At 39.9% G+C, this 17,344-nt stretch overlaps 1 protein-coding gene across 30 annotated transcripts in view; it reads right to left on the bottom strand.

Moving 5' to 3' along the window:
• The window catches only part of RIMBP2 (RIMS binding protein 2), a 279,893-nt gene that overhangs the window by 67,689 nt on the left and 194,860 nt on the right, over positions 1-17,344 (bottom strand). For 15 of the 30 annotated variants that reach the window (XM_043529348.1, XM_043529342.1, XM_043529341.1 and 12 more), the window contains 3 exons: positions 17,099-17,149; positions 14,833-14,853; positions 7,328-7,532 (listed from right to left, as the gene is read on the bottom strand). In XM_043529348.1, the coding sequence (XP_043385283.1) occupies positions 7,328-7,532; positions 14,833-14,853; positions 17,099-17,149 (277 nt within the window). The remainder of the gene's footprint in view (positions 1-7,327; positions 7,533-14,832; positions 14,854-17,098; positions 17,150-17,344) is intronic. The other 15 variants (XM_043529351.1, XM_043529352.1, XM_043529354.1 and 12 more) reach the window with 1 other exon arrangement.

Below are 17,344 nucleotides of genomic sequence, written 5' to 3'. Positions count from 1 at the left end.
TCTCAGCCTTCCTCTCCTTTCTTTTTAATACAACTAGTCCATGCCCTTATTTTCAAGTCCTGGTCACGTGTGAGGTTGGCAGCTCCTCTCCAATTGTGCTAGGAGTTTGAAACGTGGTGTTTTGTTCTTGAAGTGCCTGCTTCCTCCGGTTACATGCCACTGAGAATTGTCCACTGTACCACAGAGGAGGATGAGCTCCAAAAAGACATTGTCAGAGGGTTTTTCGGTATGTTCCTTGGTCCAACTTGATTCATTCACTCTGCACCACTTTAATTTTACAGCACGTCCGCTTAAGCACCTTGATGGCAGGGAAATATACAAGGCCGAACAAAAGATTTATTGCAACCAGCCCGGGTTGCAGCAATCTCCATACTGGCAAAGGGCACATTTTTTATTTTTGGAATTTCTTTCATACTTTTAATAGAATAATGATCCCCTTTCAGAAACCTGTCAGTAATTTGGCTCCTTCCATTCACTGTTAATGCGTTTGCCACACCAGACTGTCATTCTAGAGTCTACAAATAATTGCTCCAACTGCAACAATACATGAAAAGGAAACCAGTTCTGAGGCTCATGTCTATTGGATTTTCCTTGGTTTCGTTATATACACTACCGTGTGAGCTCTTCCTAGGCACCAGACACCGGGGTGAGTGGAAAGTTCCTTCGACACCCTACCCCTTGCTGTGTACCCAATACAGGGGATTGGCCAGAATCTGAGCCTACATTAGATCAGAAAGAACAACACAAAAGCAAGATCCTGGAACACTGTTCATGCCATGGGAATTGATGGGGAACTCAGGAAGGGATGTTGGAAGAAAAACGCTTTAAGGAGGTATATGAAGGAGGAGAGAGGTTGCTCAGCAGGAGATAACAAGGAGCAGCATGATAGAAGGTCCAAGGCTGAGAGTGGAAACATGAGATAAAAGGCAAAAAGGATTGGGAAAAGCAGAGAGAGAGAGAGAGAGAGAGAGAGACGGGGAGGTGGGAATAAGTGCCCAGATGAAGAGGGGAGCTAAATTATGGGGGCTGTGAAAGTCAAGACATGGTGCTTGACTTTGATGCAGTAGAGAACAGAGAGATGCAAATGCAGATGATGTGGTTGAAGCAGCAGAGGACTTTAGCAGCTACATTTTGGACAGACTGGAGAGGTGAGAAGCACGGAGGTAAGAGAAGAGGAAAGATCACAACAGTCAAGGCAAAAGATGATTGAGGCATGGAGAAGGATTTTAGCTGTGAGGGACAGGAAGGTAATGTGGGTTTTGGTAACAGAGAGGAAGAAGTGACAGGACTGAGCAAGAGACTGAATGTGGTGGGGGGAGAGAAGAGAAGAATCACTGCTCGATTTTAGAAAGAGGCAAATAGAAAGAAATTAAGTAACTTGCCTTGAGCTCACTTCATTATACTGGATCAGGCATGCACCTGAGAGACAAGAGACCTGAGTTTTAATCCTGATTCTGACACTGATTTGGTGTGTGACCTTGGGCAAATCACTCCTACCCCTTCTGTGTCTCATTTGCCCCACCTGTAAATGGGGACAATGATGTTTTCCTACCTAGGTCAGCGCAAAGTGGCAGAGGGAGACACTTCAGCAGTACTTCCAACCATTCAAGAGGGATTTGGTTTCCAAATCTGATTTACTGCTTCCTGAAATGTCACTTCCCTCTCAATTCCCCCTTCGCATTCAGCTACATCTGCAAGATCCTTTCTCCCTTCCTCTAATAAGTCCTACCCTGAGTGCCAGCAACTGTTAACTTCCTCTGCAAGAGTTTGTGAAATGACGACTGCTGCTCCTGAAGAAATCCCTCCTCCCCGCACTCTTAGCCCTACAGGGCGTCTTCCATCTCAGACTGTAATAAAAGCAATTTCCTGAACCAGCTTAAATCCATCACTCTATTTCCATGATACTGTACCATACTAGGTAAAAAGATGAGAACAAACTATGGACTAGCTACAGTGTAGATTGTTAGTTGCTAGCTATTGGGGACTTTGCACAATGGAAATCATTCTTTGTTGTTGCTGCCGTTTAAGGTAATGATTACTTATTTTTAAATAAAGTGTCTTAATTTGTCCAAATTCCAGCAACCATGTAGAGTTTTATGTTTTTTTAATTCAACAGAGATTTTATAAAAAGCTACCGTAAGTGCAAACGACTTCATTAATAACAGTCAACATCTTACCAAAAGGCAAATTGAAACTCATGTGAAACACGCTGTAAGCCTCTTGAACTCTCTTGCTCTTGGAGTTCTATAGAAGAAGCCAGCCCCTTTGGATTAGGTATACATAGATATAGTAACATAATGCTGCATCTGTAACTAAGACTAATTTTACAATCAGAATATGCTGGGATTGCAAGTTAAATTCTCTTCTCACTCTGGTGCAATGACAGTGGCTTCACTTGGTTTGCACCACAATAAGTACCAGGAGCTTTTGATCTTATATGGATGCTTCTCCATTTATGAACTCATTGGAGACTAGGAATATATACATCCTTCCCCTCAGCCTAGTAGTCTGAAAAGTAATAATAATGATAAGGATTAACGATAGAATTCACTGGAGGACAACAATGCGTATATGTCTCCTGAAGGCGAGGGTATTGGCCTGGGATGTGGAAAATCCTGGTTGAAGTCACTGCTCTACCTGATTCTCTGCAGTTTTTCATATCAGATCAGTCCCAATCAGGGAGAGCAGGGACGTGATCCTGGGTCTTCCACATCCCAGGCCAGTGCCCTAGCCCCACAGCTTGAAATAATCTCTCTCCCACCCTCCCCTGCTCTGCCTTATCCAAATACCCCTAACCCCTTCCTGAAACAATATGATGGAAAAAAGATACATCTCCACAGAACATTTCAGCAAAAGTGATCCAAACAGCTCTAGTTAAAGGTTACGCAACACAAAGGACCTCTCCCAGGGGCTTCTCGTAGCAGAATGCATCATTCTGAATCCATGACTTGAGATCCTTTCTGAAGTGCAGACTGGTTTGAATGAATTGATATAATAACAGCAAATAGGCACGGAAAGGTGTGAAAACCATAAGTGGTGACCACATTTTCAACAGCTGTTTCCTGTCAGGAAGCTTGCAAGTGTAATATTGGTATGATAGTATGCAATGCATGGTGCTAAAACACAGGTAATAAGGATTCCAAGGAACATCAGTATTTTGATAATATTAACTTTAGAGTGAAAAAGGGTCCCAACTTCCTGATAGTCTGGCTGTAGGTTATTTGACTCAACTGAATTTCCCTCTCCTCCTTCCTCCAGTCACTGTTTTCACTTAGGGCCAATTTTTTTTTCCCCGAGTCCACATTACAGTGGATGGAAGAGAGGGGTGTGGGGCAGGCAAAAGGGGTGTGGGCGGCATTAGGAAGCTACTTATGACTTTCTGGTTCTAAGGGCTGTTCTAACCTGCACCAGCTCCCACTAGTTGGAGAATGCTGGAGTGCACCAGGCTCAAGCTACTCCTTTTGCTGGCCCCTATCTGCCCTTGTGCTCTGGGAAGGGAGGTGTAGGAGCCAGTCACCCCAGCTCTATCCCTGATGTGCCACCTGACAGGCACAAAAGGAGGGGAGTGGACCTTCACTCAGAACATCAAACCCTGTCTCTTCAGCTTGATTTGTCTTGCCAGCTGAGCTGCTTTTTTCTTGTTGGATAAAAGAACCCGCATGCATGTATAAAGTTCCAAAATACATAGACCTTCTCACCAAGAGCTCTCGTATAGGCTGTTTGTAACCAAGGCATTACGAGTCATCCTACACCTGTCGAAGTCAATGGGTTTTTTTCCTTGACATCTGTAGGAGTAGCACTGGACCCATAATACCTTAGTTACTAAACACAAAACTAAACTTTCCTGCTGCTGGAAGCCTCAGATACATCAGTCACATAACATTTTGTCATGGCTGGCAACTGACCAGTGGAGGAAGTTTCAAGAATGATCTTCCAAGGGAAAAGACAAGGAAATGCTGCCGATTCCTTCATTTAAAGGTCTCAGGACACAAAGCTGATCATACTTAAAGTGGCTGGTCATGGACCAATTACACCGTCTATTCTACTTACATTACTATTGACTGATCAATTACGGACTACACTGTATGTCTGGGGAAAGAACATTAAAACACCCCTGGTTTCTGACATTTGCTCTGTTTTGAAAGCTGTCCTCGTGTTCTCTCCTACCCAGCAAACAAAAAAAAAAATTCTGTCCCTAATTCTGAGAGCTTGATGAGAACACCACTATTATGGTGAACTGGCTGATTTCAACAACTAAAAACACTGCCCGCTTGCTTAAGTATTATGGACCAAATCAATACTCAGCACAACTTACTGATAGCAATGGAGTACTGGTTCAAATTTAAGTCTCACAGTTGCTCACTTGAGTAGACCCATAGGTGAGTAGGATGTGAGTAAACTTTTGCAGGATAGGGCCTTTAATGACTGGAGAGAGAACCAGGCTATATTTTCAAAGCTTTCATTTGAAGACATGTTGTTCTTAGCCATTTCAATTAGTGATCAGCAAACATCAAGAAGTTGGAAGAGTTTGACTTAGTTAGGCCCGAGGGTGACCAGACGTCCCAATTTCATTGGGACAGTCCCAATTTTTGGATCTTTTCTTATATAGGCTCCTATTGTCCTCTGTCCCAGTTTTTCACATTTGCTGTCTGGTCACCCATTGGGCCCCCAAAAGTTTAGGTGCTTATTGGAACATTTTGGGTCTATTTAAAAATTTAAAGATTTTTAAAGATTTTAACTGAACCTTGCATATCTGCCTAAGGGGATTCTGATGATTAATTAAGTCCCTTTAAAAGTAATTGCTGCTTTGAAAATCCTACCCTTACAGTTACTATTTGACATTGAGGGCCTGATCCTGCAATCTTTATTATGACAAAGCTCCCACTGACTTCCCATTGACACCAGGAGATGGTATTCTGCGTTCTCCTTCTAATTCACCCAGTTTGGTAGGAATGCTCTAGACACACATAAGCCTATAAACTATTATGCAGCACAATGAGTGAGATTGCAAACACGTCTCTTCTGTGTTAAAGAAAAATCACAATGTCCCACCATCTCTAAAGAAACCACTGAAGTGAACTGAAAAAAGAAAGTCGTCTTGTTCCATTTGACTTGGCTTCACATCAAGTTTGTCAGCCTTCGATGAATACAGTTGCTCATCTGCAGTGGTAGGGAAATGATTTGTGAATCACAGTACTTTTCCTGACGATAAAAAATGGGTCCCCCCTACCCCCACACACCCTTTCTTAGAAACTCAGGAAGATGACATACAAAACCCAAATCTATTTTACTTTTCCAGCTTCTCTTCATATTTATTATAAAGCAATTGTTCAAGAATCCTCAAAGCCTGATAAGACAATGAAAAATTCTCTCACAGCAACACAACAGCTGTGAGCATTCTATTGTAATGTCGGTATCTCAGAGTGATGCCTGAAGAACATTACAGTTTGGGTGTTATCGATCCCCAAATATCAGCGCACCAATTGTCCAGAATTGATTTTCTTTTCTCCTCCTCCTTTTCAATTGGTTTATTACCTTGCATCATGGAAAATGCCTCCACTGACAGATCCTTCTTTCCTTTAACGTAGGTAGTTTTCTTTGTGACAAAATCCACCAAACTAAGTCAGGAGGTGTTTGGGGCCAGATCTTCTTCTGGTGTAAAGTGGTGTAGCTCCACTGACTTCAATGAGGCTATGCCGATTTACACCAGCTGATGATATGACCTGTTAACTTAATTGCAGCCCATTCTAATTACTTATTAGGAAGGAAGGAAGGAAGGAAGAAAGACAGAAAGAAAGAAAGAAAGAAAGACAGACAGACAGACAGACAGAAAGAAAGACAGAAAAAGAAAGTCCATGATAGAGAACAAATGTCACTGATTATGCATTTTTTTCATTATTATTTGCATTGCCATAGTACCTAGAGGTCCCATCCAAAGACCAGGGTTCCCTTGTGCTAGGCACTGTATACATTATCACTGCGCTTTTCAGCGCTGACAGTCAGGCAGCTGGGTGGAAACGACATTATGGGTCCCTTCCAAGTATCCTCAGATAACCTCCTGACCAATGATACTGCCTCAGTCTTTGAAAATTGTTTATGCATAAGAGGCAGTGAGCAAACTCAGCTAGTCACAATGAGTCGTCCCCTTTGGCAAAAAGAAAAGTCACCTGGCAAAAGCTCAACACGCCTCTTTGGGAGACACACAATGAAGGGAACAAAGTAAAATTGAGACAATGATATGGACCACCCTTATGAAGCATTTCGAGATATACGCAGAAAACCACTGTATAAAAGCTAGGTGATTATTATTGTTATGGTAAGTAAGGAATGATGAGAATGGAGCATATTTAAACATACCTTCCTTATTTTTAAATTAAATTCATTCATTTAAAACCTTGTTTTTACCTTCTTTTTAAATTAAAATAAAGGGGCATTTTCAGCCAAGTTTCACTGTGGCTAAAATGGCACTTTAACCCATCATCACTACACTGACCACATCCTGTTAAGTATAATCAACATTCTAGGGAAAAGTAAAAACCCAACAGATGTTATTTGCATGGAGGGCTTCTCAAAAGTATTCCATCCAAACTTTTTGGATGGAAAACTGAGTTTTCATCAAAACTAACATTTTTTGTGGAAATGGTCTGCTTTCCTCATTTTTATTTATTTTTCATCAGGTTTGTGGTTTTTTTCATAAGTCAAAATTTTCTGCTGAAAGTTTTGACTAAAAAGAAAATATTTTCTTTTTTGTTGAAATTTTCCACAGAACACCTTCATTTTTCAATCCACTCTACCTACAGATTCCTTTCACAGAAGGAAAGAGAGGGGAAAAAAAGCAAATGTAACTGACACTAAGTCAGGGTGAGTCTCTGCCCCCCTACAGTCTACTGCTATCTCCAAGCTAGCGAGACAGCTCCTTTAACCCAAGGATCTTCTATATCCAGAGGTCCTGTGATCAGTTCCCACAGACAATCCACCCAGGGGATCGTCACACAAGTGGTGACCTATACTGGGATACGAACTGCTCTTGATCTCTGACACTCCAGACAAGCTTCCCAAAGGGTGTTTTTTCACAAATAATGAGGAATGATCGTTAGGTCAAATTTTACTCTCAATTACATTAAATCTCAGTAAATCCATTGTAACTCCAATGAAGTCAGAGAGCTACTCAGAAATGGCCCCAGGGTATACAACTGAATCAGGGCCAAATTCTGCTCTCTCTCACACACAAGCAAAACCCATTGCCGTCAATGGGATTTGTTTATATGAGGGTTTAATTTGACCCCTAATGCAGCAAATTCCTTCAAATAAAAGTATCAGCTCTTACCTTTGCCTATGGAGGTGGCTATTCCGTTCATTAACTGGGACAGAGATTTACTAGGGGAGCCAAGGACATCTGAGGATGCCACTGAGTTACTGCTCAAGAGATCAATCTTTCCAGCTTGCTGCCGAAACTTCTCCAGTTCCTTGGAGAGGAGGTTAAACTGTTCACTCTGTGTCCGACATTTCTCCTCTAGCTCTCGTACCTTGGCCTGCACAACCAAGACATAAGAGATGCATCTGAATGGGATCACAGAGAGCTTTGGTCAGATCAGACTGTCAGAGAGTATCAAGAAGCAGGGATGGGCAAACTAGTTTGGATCACCCTTTTCCTGCTCCTAAACAAACATTTTCCCATATTTAGAATCACACCCTTTGGGAGTCGATAATATGCAGGTAAATATTTTTTTCACCACCAATTTCCAAGCAAGAGAAAGCTTGTTCTCATAGTGTTTTCAGTTAGGACCAGGAGTGGCACTGCTAGTAAATTTGCAAGATAAAGCCTTGTTTTATGAAAATTTTCAGCCCAAATATTCCTGATTCAGAAAAGCAGCCCAGGTTCTCAATGATTCTCCAAACCAACCCCAAAACCCGGATCTCTTTTTCAGGTTTGCCCATCCTTAGCCATTAAATCACAGCGTCCTTAATTGCTATACTAATGTTCATAGAAAAGCAGCGGTGGTTCATGCAGAATGTTGGTCTAGCTGTTGGCTGAATTCTATTTCAGAATTAATGTACACAACTAGATGTGCCCAACTGTCCAGAAGTAATCCAGACACCAGCCAACAGGGTATTACTCATAAGCTTGAGTGTAACAAACATTTGGTCATTGGCAGGCTTTGCCTTTTTGTTTTAATTCTGAGGCATCAAGCTGTGACACAGCAGAAATTATGTGGAAATTATGTAACAATCTGATGCATTATTTCCTAATCTGATGTTTTATCACATACCAACATTCTTTTCATCCCGTTTATCCTCCTTCCCCTCCATAGCCCTAGTAAAACAGCCGTGTTAAGGAGTGTAAACTGGCTATGAATTAGATCCATTTTCCCCCATTGAATTGTTTCTACTGGAACTTTTTTTTTTTGGGGGGGGGGGGGGGGAAGAGCAGAATTTTTCACGTGGTGAATGGGAAAGACAGCTGAATGGCTACAATTTTTCTACATAAAAACCATAGCTGTATTACATCCAGATGCCTCACTGTGGGCACCAAACAATTATATGACTCATGGTAAGGCTAATGATGGAATTCATTCCAGGGCTCTCCTGACGATGTGCCTCAAGTAATTTAAAATGTTCAATAGTTTCACCCACATGCCCCCTGGAAGAACACATGCATTACAAGGTCCCAGTTTCCTGATATAGAATGGAGTATTATTTTCTCATTAATAAAATACTTCTAAAAATACAAGCAAATCTGAACATATAATTAATCTCTTCAAATTCATCAAATGCAAATTGGTTTAATCTTGCTATAGAAATATGAACACATTTGGCCAATGTGAGTATTCTGAATGGAGTAAGAGATAATTGGAAAAGACAGAGACAGCGTGAAGAGTTCTAAACAAAGTCGAAGTGCTTTTGCCTTTTATTCTTCCACTGTTGTCTTAGGGTATCCACATATGAGCCTTTTCTATTTGTCACTTTGCACTTATTAGCAATTAGTTGAAAACTGGCAATAGGGCTTCTGCATGCAATTTGAAAAGAAAATTAAATAGGCAATAGCAGTAAAAGGATTTAGGTTTCTAGAATCCCAGTCTTTCCAATGGAGAGCTTTGGGACTAGTTATCAACTCTTGTGTGCAAGAAATACCCTGAAGCTTTCCAGTATACAACCCAAGCATTCAAAAAGCATGAGTCAGTCCCTGAAAAAATCATAAGATTGAAAAATAAACAAACAAACATGGGGTTCTTTTTATTTGCCTTTTGGGCTTTGAGTCATTAGCGTTCACAATTTGAACTTTTCTCGGCAACCTGGAGGGCTAGAAGCTTTTTTTACTTTTTAAATGGAAGAAAAGATTCTGATATGATCACAGAGCTGATGCTTTAAGGAGAAAAAGTACCATGAAACTTGCAATAAAACTGAGAGCTGGCAACCCTGCATGTGCTTGTTTTCTAACACTGGACAACTAGTTGCTTGACTATTAATAGCTAAAAATGAAATTCAGATCTGTGCAAGGACTCAGCCCAAGGCCTATACACCACTTAAGTCCCATTTAAGACCTATTATGAGGACTTTAGCGAGATTTAAATGCTGCGCAGACCTTCTGCACAGGGGTGAATTTCACCCCACTAAAATAATGTCTACAGAAATCAAAACAGACCTTCAGAAAATTACACAAACACATCTTGCTGGCATTGATAATCTCTGACTCATAACTTAAACACAGCTAAATAACTGACACAGTCTTTTCATTCATGTCACCATCTTTAATATTATATGTAATATTTTAAACAGGACTTAAATTTATGAGCAGATTTATGTAAAAATGACTGTTCTTGGCATACACCAAAAATGGCTTTAAACATCACACTGGTAATCTGCTAACAAATACAAATATGGATTCAGATTACATTCTAACATAAAATACTCCTGTAAATATTTGAAGTTATTTACCGGTTTCTGATGTATGTTGAAAAGCTCTGTAGATTTCATTTATAATGATCTGATTTTAAGTTAATGCTCTTGCCCTTCCAAATCTAAATAAAATGGCTCAGAAGAGGTTGCTAAATGGCAAAGGTCACTGAGTTCTTACTGAAATTAAAGTATGAGCTACAATTGTTTGAAAAGTTGCATGGGAAATCTGCAAGTCAGGAATGTTTCTGGTGGTACTAAACAAAACACAGTAATGTGATAAAATAGCACTGAAAAGCTACACAGAAATAGTTGCATTATTATAACTCCGCCTTTTGCTAACAGAAACCACATGCTAACCTCCCTGAAAAAAATGTAACAGTCTTCCCCCCAAAACCACAATCAGCATATACTCTCTCCTACTTCAACTCTGCTGCTCACTTCCCATTTCCAGATCATTCAGACAATATTGGCAACCACGTTCCAACATCACATGGCATCTGCCAACATCCTAGATGCTCCCCAATTGTACTTCACTTGGCCATATAGCAAAACATGGAGACAGCCCTAGTGGCACTAAAAGAGGACATCCTTATGGCCAAGGAAGGAGGCCGCATCTAGAAGCTCATACTACTTGACCTCTAAGCAATTTAGGATGCAGTCACTCACATTCTTCTGTTGGCCTTTCTGCATGACAAGGCTAGAATAGAAGGCCTAGCATTGGTACAGTCATTCCTCTCCAACAGGACTAAAAATATGGCAATAGGCAAGTGCTCTGCTCCCTCAATTGCCTTCGCTTATGGAGACCCTTTGGGAGCTACTTTGTCCCTGCCCTCTTGAATACTGAAATGAGACTCCCTGGAAGATGTGGTAAGACGCCATAGACTGAGCTGCCAACAATACATTGAGAACACCCAGCTGCAATCAACACCATCATGAAGATGTCACCATACCTAGAGGAGAGCAACTCCTGGTTGAAGAGTAGTTGGCTCACACACAATCTGGGCAAAACTGAAGAAACTCTTTGAAGAACTAGCTAGGGTCCATATGTCCCCTGTTTCCTGTTCTTCAAATTGGTGAGAACCCTGACTAGGGTGACCAGACAGCAAGTGTGAAAAATCGGGACAGGGGGTGGGGGTAATAGGAGCCTATATAAGAAAAAGCCCCAAATATCAGGACTGTCCCTATAAAATCAGGACATCTGGTCACCCTAACCCTGACAGTCCTGTTCAAAACAGCAATTAGCTTAGAAGACCAGTTGGCATCAGTGATATTGAAAACTGCCTCACTAAGAAGCTTCACCTCTTACTGCCAGATGGGGACTGTGACTCACTGTCTCTGGATCTCAAGGTAGCATCAACGTCGAGATTCCAGCTTGTGCATAACATGTTTCTCACCTTATCCCTAGGCACTGATCCTTCCACTCGCTCCTAATCTGCTGCTGTTGATAGTTCCAGGCTTTCGTCCTGATCATCAGAGCCATCTACAGGTCGGGACTCAGCTACATCAATGACTACGTTTCCATCCACCACTCACCAAGACAGCTGTGCTCCTCTGGGACAACACAGTTCACAACACCATGGGGGCAGCCACAGACAATTAGCTCTACAATGAGGGGGACTGGCTGTGGAATGAGCTGCCATACACCAGAGTCTTGCCACCTTCAGGGTATGCTGCAAGACACTCCTCTTTGACAAAACTTTCCCACCATAACAAAATTAACAGGAGGGGGAAGAAGGAAAGAAGCAAAAGCAGAGATTTCTGTACCAGGGAAGGGAGAAAAGCCAAAGACTCTTGAAATCCCTTAGGGACCTTGCTATGAAGTCCTAATTGATCTGTGCAGTGATCAGCAATATAAAAAAAACTAATAAAAACTACAGATAGATAAATTCGCCATATTCCATATTGATAAATCACTGTTTACACTGCCTTGTATCTTCTATTAAATAAGAGCCACCTGCAGGATCATAAACTTCTGGAGTCTCTGATCTGAAATCCTGAGCAAGTGGGGGTAGTACAGTATGTGACCATAAGAGGCTACTTAGTTCTTTATATAGCACTTTTCATCATTAAAGAGCTTTACGTTTGTCAGAGCTGTCAGGAAAGAGATCACAGCAGCAGAGACTTGTCAGTAAGGAAATGGGGATTAATAATATGAAGAAATAAAAGCCCAGTGATGTGATTTCTGAGAGTTCTTTCAATGTGTATCTTCATTTTCATAATACGTATTTACAGTTAGGAAGATTTCTAATAGGCACTGTTTGTTTAGTGCCAAATTCTCTCTTCAGATGGCCCCATCTCCCTGAATAACCAAAAGGATTGATATCACCTTCCATATTCAAGACGTGATCCCCTGAAATTGTGTGTCTCCTTCAAAAGCATAGGGGCCAGATTTTCAAAAAGAGCTTAGTAACCAGCAGCTTCTATTTTGGCACCTAAATGAAATATTTTCAAAACTGTTCATTACTTTTGACAACCAATGGGGCTGCTGGGTCCTGAGCACTTTTGAAAATCTGGCCACTTAATTTAGGTCTCTAAATTGGAACTGAACTCTTGAAAATACAGTTTCAGATTATAAAAAATAAGAGCAGAGTTTGGTCAAAAGTGGGCAGTTTACAACAAACCTTGAAGATCTTTCTAAGCTACCCTCTGAAACGGGTGTCTCTCTAATTCATTTCCTAAGCATAAAGCAGACACCTTTATGTATCAAAAACAGGGAAGGTGTGTGAAGGATCTACTTGGCTACAAGATTTTTGCCCCACTTTTTGCTGTATTGGAGAATCAAATGGAAAAGTAATTATATACTCACTTTTCAAGTACTCAGATATCAGGTGCATTTCTGACATAACCTGGAAAACTTTGGATTCTTAAATCAAGGAGTAAACCACCCTGATTCACATATACATAGTAGTATATGATAATGCATAAGTAGTGATCAGCAAGCCACAAAGGTATTGAGGTATAGTTAACCTCAAAAAGTGTAGATATCTAATAAACTGTGAATATCAGAAACAAAGGATTGTGATTCCATTGGAGGATAAAACAGAAGCCAGAGTGTGATGGAGAAAACTCATCACAGATATGCTAAATTACCAGTAGTAGCAAGGGAAATACAGGAAATCACAACAAAAGTAAATTGCTTTTTGTACAAATGTACAAAATGTTCAGATTTCAAGTTTTCTTTTATGCAAAAATTTATGTTTAAAGATATTTATATGCAGTATGGCAAAAATACCTTCCATCAGCTTCAACATTAGCTTGTTATATTCTGCTATAGTTCTCTGATGACTTAAAAAAACTCATCAGGCATAGACACTCAGACAGTGTCACACCACTGACAGTTTTTAGGAAATATAGAATGCACATTTTACACTTCCGATATAGTGTTATCTTGATGCATTAGGATTTATACACATAGGAGAGCATTCATCCCACATAGAGGACATACATAAGTATGCTCGATCTCTTATGATGCCAGGGGCCTCGCTGATTGCTAAATTTTGTTGGGTGTCTGGAAGGCATTTTTCTCATATGGCAAAACAGGCAAATGGCTGTGTGGGTATTTTCCACCTTCCATCCAGCATCCCAGAAGTCCAGCTCCGGGGTTTACAGCATTACATTTGTTGCAACTTTGGCACGTTCCAGTGTGGTGGTGGGTTAAAAAAAAAAAGGGGGGGTCTGATGTGATTCCTTGTACCCAATGGGCTTCTTGGGCATGGACCCCAAACACAACATGGTATGGTGAAGGTGTACACTTCTCTGTCTTGCACAGCCAGGGATTCCCCACTACTCACCTCTCCACTTCTGGTGAGGATAAGGGGAATGAGTTGGGACTCTGGCTTCCTGCCAAGGTCCCTGGGCAGCCTTGGTTCTGTAGAGGCTGTGCCATTTGTGCCCAGCTGAATTCCACACTGGAACAACCCTCCTGGGTAGCTCCACCAGTGGTTCCTCATTGGTTAAGAGTTTAATAAAGTTGCTGCAGCCACATTTAACCATATGCTGGTGGGCATGTCTCATTGTTTCTGTATCTGCCTCAAAGTATCCCAATGCACAGAGGCAGCACAAGACCTAAGGATCACTTGTGAATTTGATACTCCATTCCATAGCTTTTTCTATCCAGCTCAGCCCTAACCAAAATGGGATACTAGTCCATGGTTTCCTTAAATTAGAGACCACTTATTGTGCCCAACTGTGCAATGGTTTTGTGAGAAAGCGATTTTCCACTGCAGACTGGATTGAATCTATTTCACGTGTGACTTTCCAAACTTCTTATATAAATATTATGTATAGTGAACACTGCTGCTTCTAAAGCCTAAAATGGTTTCTAAAATCTAGAATGAAGCAGACTTCTTCTATTATAGGATAGATACTGTTTGCACAAGGCAGACGTAAGACTAGATGAGACGCTTTCCAGGTGGACAGTTTGAATTCAGGCTAATGATGAACTCACATTTTCTGCTCCCAGAATATCACTTTGTAGATTTTATCTTTTCATGTAGCCGCAGTACCTTTTGGTGAGTGGCTGAATAATTTAGCCACAGGTGAATACATTCTTAAAGTACTGCATTGTAAAATTTCCTTTACATTAACAAAGAATCTATCTGAATTCAGACACAATCCACACAGTCTGAAAGTCACAACTTTGCATAAAACACTGAACCATTCTTACGGAGCATACTTATAAGAACACCACTTCAAGTGTGGTATCTGAGCTGCTATTAAGAAATCATGCCATGTTCAAAGGCTAACCTCTTGCAGAAAGAGCTGGTGGCTTTGGTAATTTGACTTGCCTTCCTCCCCGGGTTGTAACAATACCAGTGCCAAGCATGCTTGCATAACAATGGTTCTATCATGTATTCCATGCAAGGGAAGGCAGGACTATCACATACATTTTGAATGGAGGGGAATAGGGAAGGGAGAATTTATGCCCTAAAATACCTGCATGCTGTCCAAGGTGTTCTGGGTGAAGTGCAAAGCAATAAATTCCAAACAAGACACAGTAAACAAAGAGATGTGAAATAAAGAAAGAAATAAAATACAGTTTTGAACACTTTTTTTTACATTTCAGAACAAAATATTTTGAAACAGTTACCACAAGTAAAAACATGCATTAATGCAAATCACACTGTACATTTCAGAAACCAGAAATCAATACTGCTGCTGATCTTGAATCTCAAAAGGCAGATTTAATAAACACAATGGTAAAATGAATAGGCTTAGTGAAACAAAACAAAAGGCCAAGAAACTTTGTTTGATGGGGTTATGCAAAACAGAGGTAGCAGACAAATCAGGTAAACAGGAATTTTGTTTGGCTTTCAAGGTATATATATTATCATTTGTCTGCTTTATTTCCACTTATTTCCCCTGGTCTCACATACTTTCCAGAAGGCACTCAATTATCTTTTTAAAAAATCAAATATATATGATAATAAATCAAGCATATGAGTAAAGCTTTTCCTGTGGAGAAATACACTTTTCAAGGAAATAATACATAAATAAATTAACTAAACAGAATCTTCTTCTATAGATGAGCACTGCACGAAAAAGTTCTGTCTTCCATCAACACATGGGGAGGTAGGTGCATGGATGGAAGAACTGGTTGCACAGAAGAAAGGGAGGACTAGAAAATATATATTTTTTTCCAAATGAAGCATTGACAAGCATTGAAAAGGTAGTAGCTGCAGCCAATCTATTTATGGGTATCATCTTTCTGATGAATTTATATATTATTAAGTGGTCATTAATTCATAGTGACTTGTGTGATATTTGTCTCAGGCAGAAAGAAACAGTTTGTTACTCATCAGTGACAATCTATTATGTATGAAATAGAAATGAACAATAAAAAGAAATCTGGCTGCAATTAGAGTGCCATTTTACTATTTCACATATACTTATATATGTTACCCATCCAAGTGCTACAAATAACACAATAGGAAGATAAAACAAAACGAGAATATGTAGTGACCAATACTGAAATTAACTGAGAGGTGTTGCTTACCACAGGGACTTATTCATAGCACCCAAGTGTATTAGTAATATAGACCTCCACAATCTTTTCAGCCATCATAGGACTATGGGCCAGAAACTGTCAGGTGCTGAGCACCTTCAACTGCTAGAGAAGTCAATGAGAGTTGAGGGCACTTAGCACCTTGTAGGAGGTATTCTACACTTCCAAACATCAACCATTGACTCAATGAGCTTTTAATCAGTCTCTAGCAGACTACATTACTACATTTAACTTTCAAAATCAAAAATTGTTTAGAGCAGAAAAAACAGAATTTTAAATTGGGACTATTTAAAGAAAAATCCATTTTTTTTTTTCAAAATTAGAAGTTTGTCAAAATCGATCCTTTCCTGCAAACAGTTTCAGTTTTGACAAACTGGCATTTTCTGATGAAAAAATGTTTTGCTGAAAATTTCTCGACCAGCTCTAATTTCTGCTGCCTTTGGTTGCCACTTGCCCTGGTCCAGCATAATATTATGGGCCACCTCACATGCCAAATTAACGACACTGGGAGGTAAAAAAGGTGAACATTAATCCCCAGGAAATGCTCTGTGCAAGATCATAATTGCTATGAGAAGTTGTTAATGAAGCAAATATAGATTTTTTTAATTCTTCCTTTTTCCTCTATTCTCCCTCTCTTTAACGGTACGTGCAATTTTAAGGGATTTATGGTGAAATGTGTAAAAAGCTTGATTTAAAGTAAAAATAAAGAAACTTTTAAACATATATTTCTGTATTTTTTCTCCTGATAGATGACTAGAAGGAGTTTTGATGGACACATATTGCTAATGCAATCTTACCATTAACTGTTATGAGCTATAAACTGACCTTAGACTCTTTTGCAACAGAATGATGGAAAATAAACAATAATAATACTTATATAATAGCACTTCTCATCCATAGATCTCAAAGCAGTATACAAAGAAAGGTATCATTATCTCAATTTTATGGATGCAGAAACTGAGGCACAGAGACATGAAGTTACTGGTGGCCAGAGAACACAGGTTTCTTGGACTCCCAATTCAGTGCTCTAGCCATTGGACCATAACAGCATCCTCTAACGCATACATGAGTTAAAAATGAAGAGGAATATTTACCCATGAATTACTACAGCGTGCTAGAAACAATCATGGTCTTATATTACTATAATGAGAAAGGAACTGGTATAACGGCAACCAGAACAAACAATGGCTTCCTTACCTCTAGCAGCTGAACTGCGCCTTCATGTTCTTTCTTTGCTTCAACCTGAGCCTTTTTTACAATTAAAAAAAGGAAGAAACCAGGTTACTCAGTCATGCCATATTCATTTTGCACTAGAATAAAACATAACTAGAGGTTTGCCTGAATATGATACTTTTAAATCATATTTTTATAGTTTTATATTCAGATAAAATACAATTAAATCAAGTTTAATAATCAGAGCCAGCACTATAAAATATATCACTT

This window comes from Chelonia mydas, chromosome 15 (genome assembly GCF_015237465.2).
Source record: "Chelonia mydas isolate rCheMyd1 chromosome 15, rCheMyd1.pri.v2, whole genome shotgun sequence".
Lineage (NCBI taxonomy): Eukaryota > Metazoa > Chordata > Testudines > Cheloniidae > Chelonia > Chelonia mydas.
Note: the sequence above shows the minus strand (reverse complement) of the source record. Positions and strands in the feature narration are given on the sequence as shown.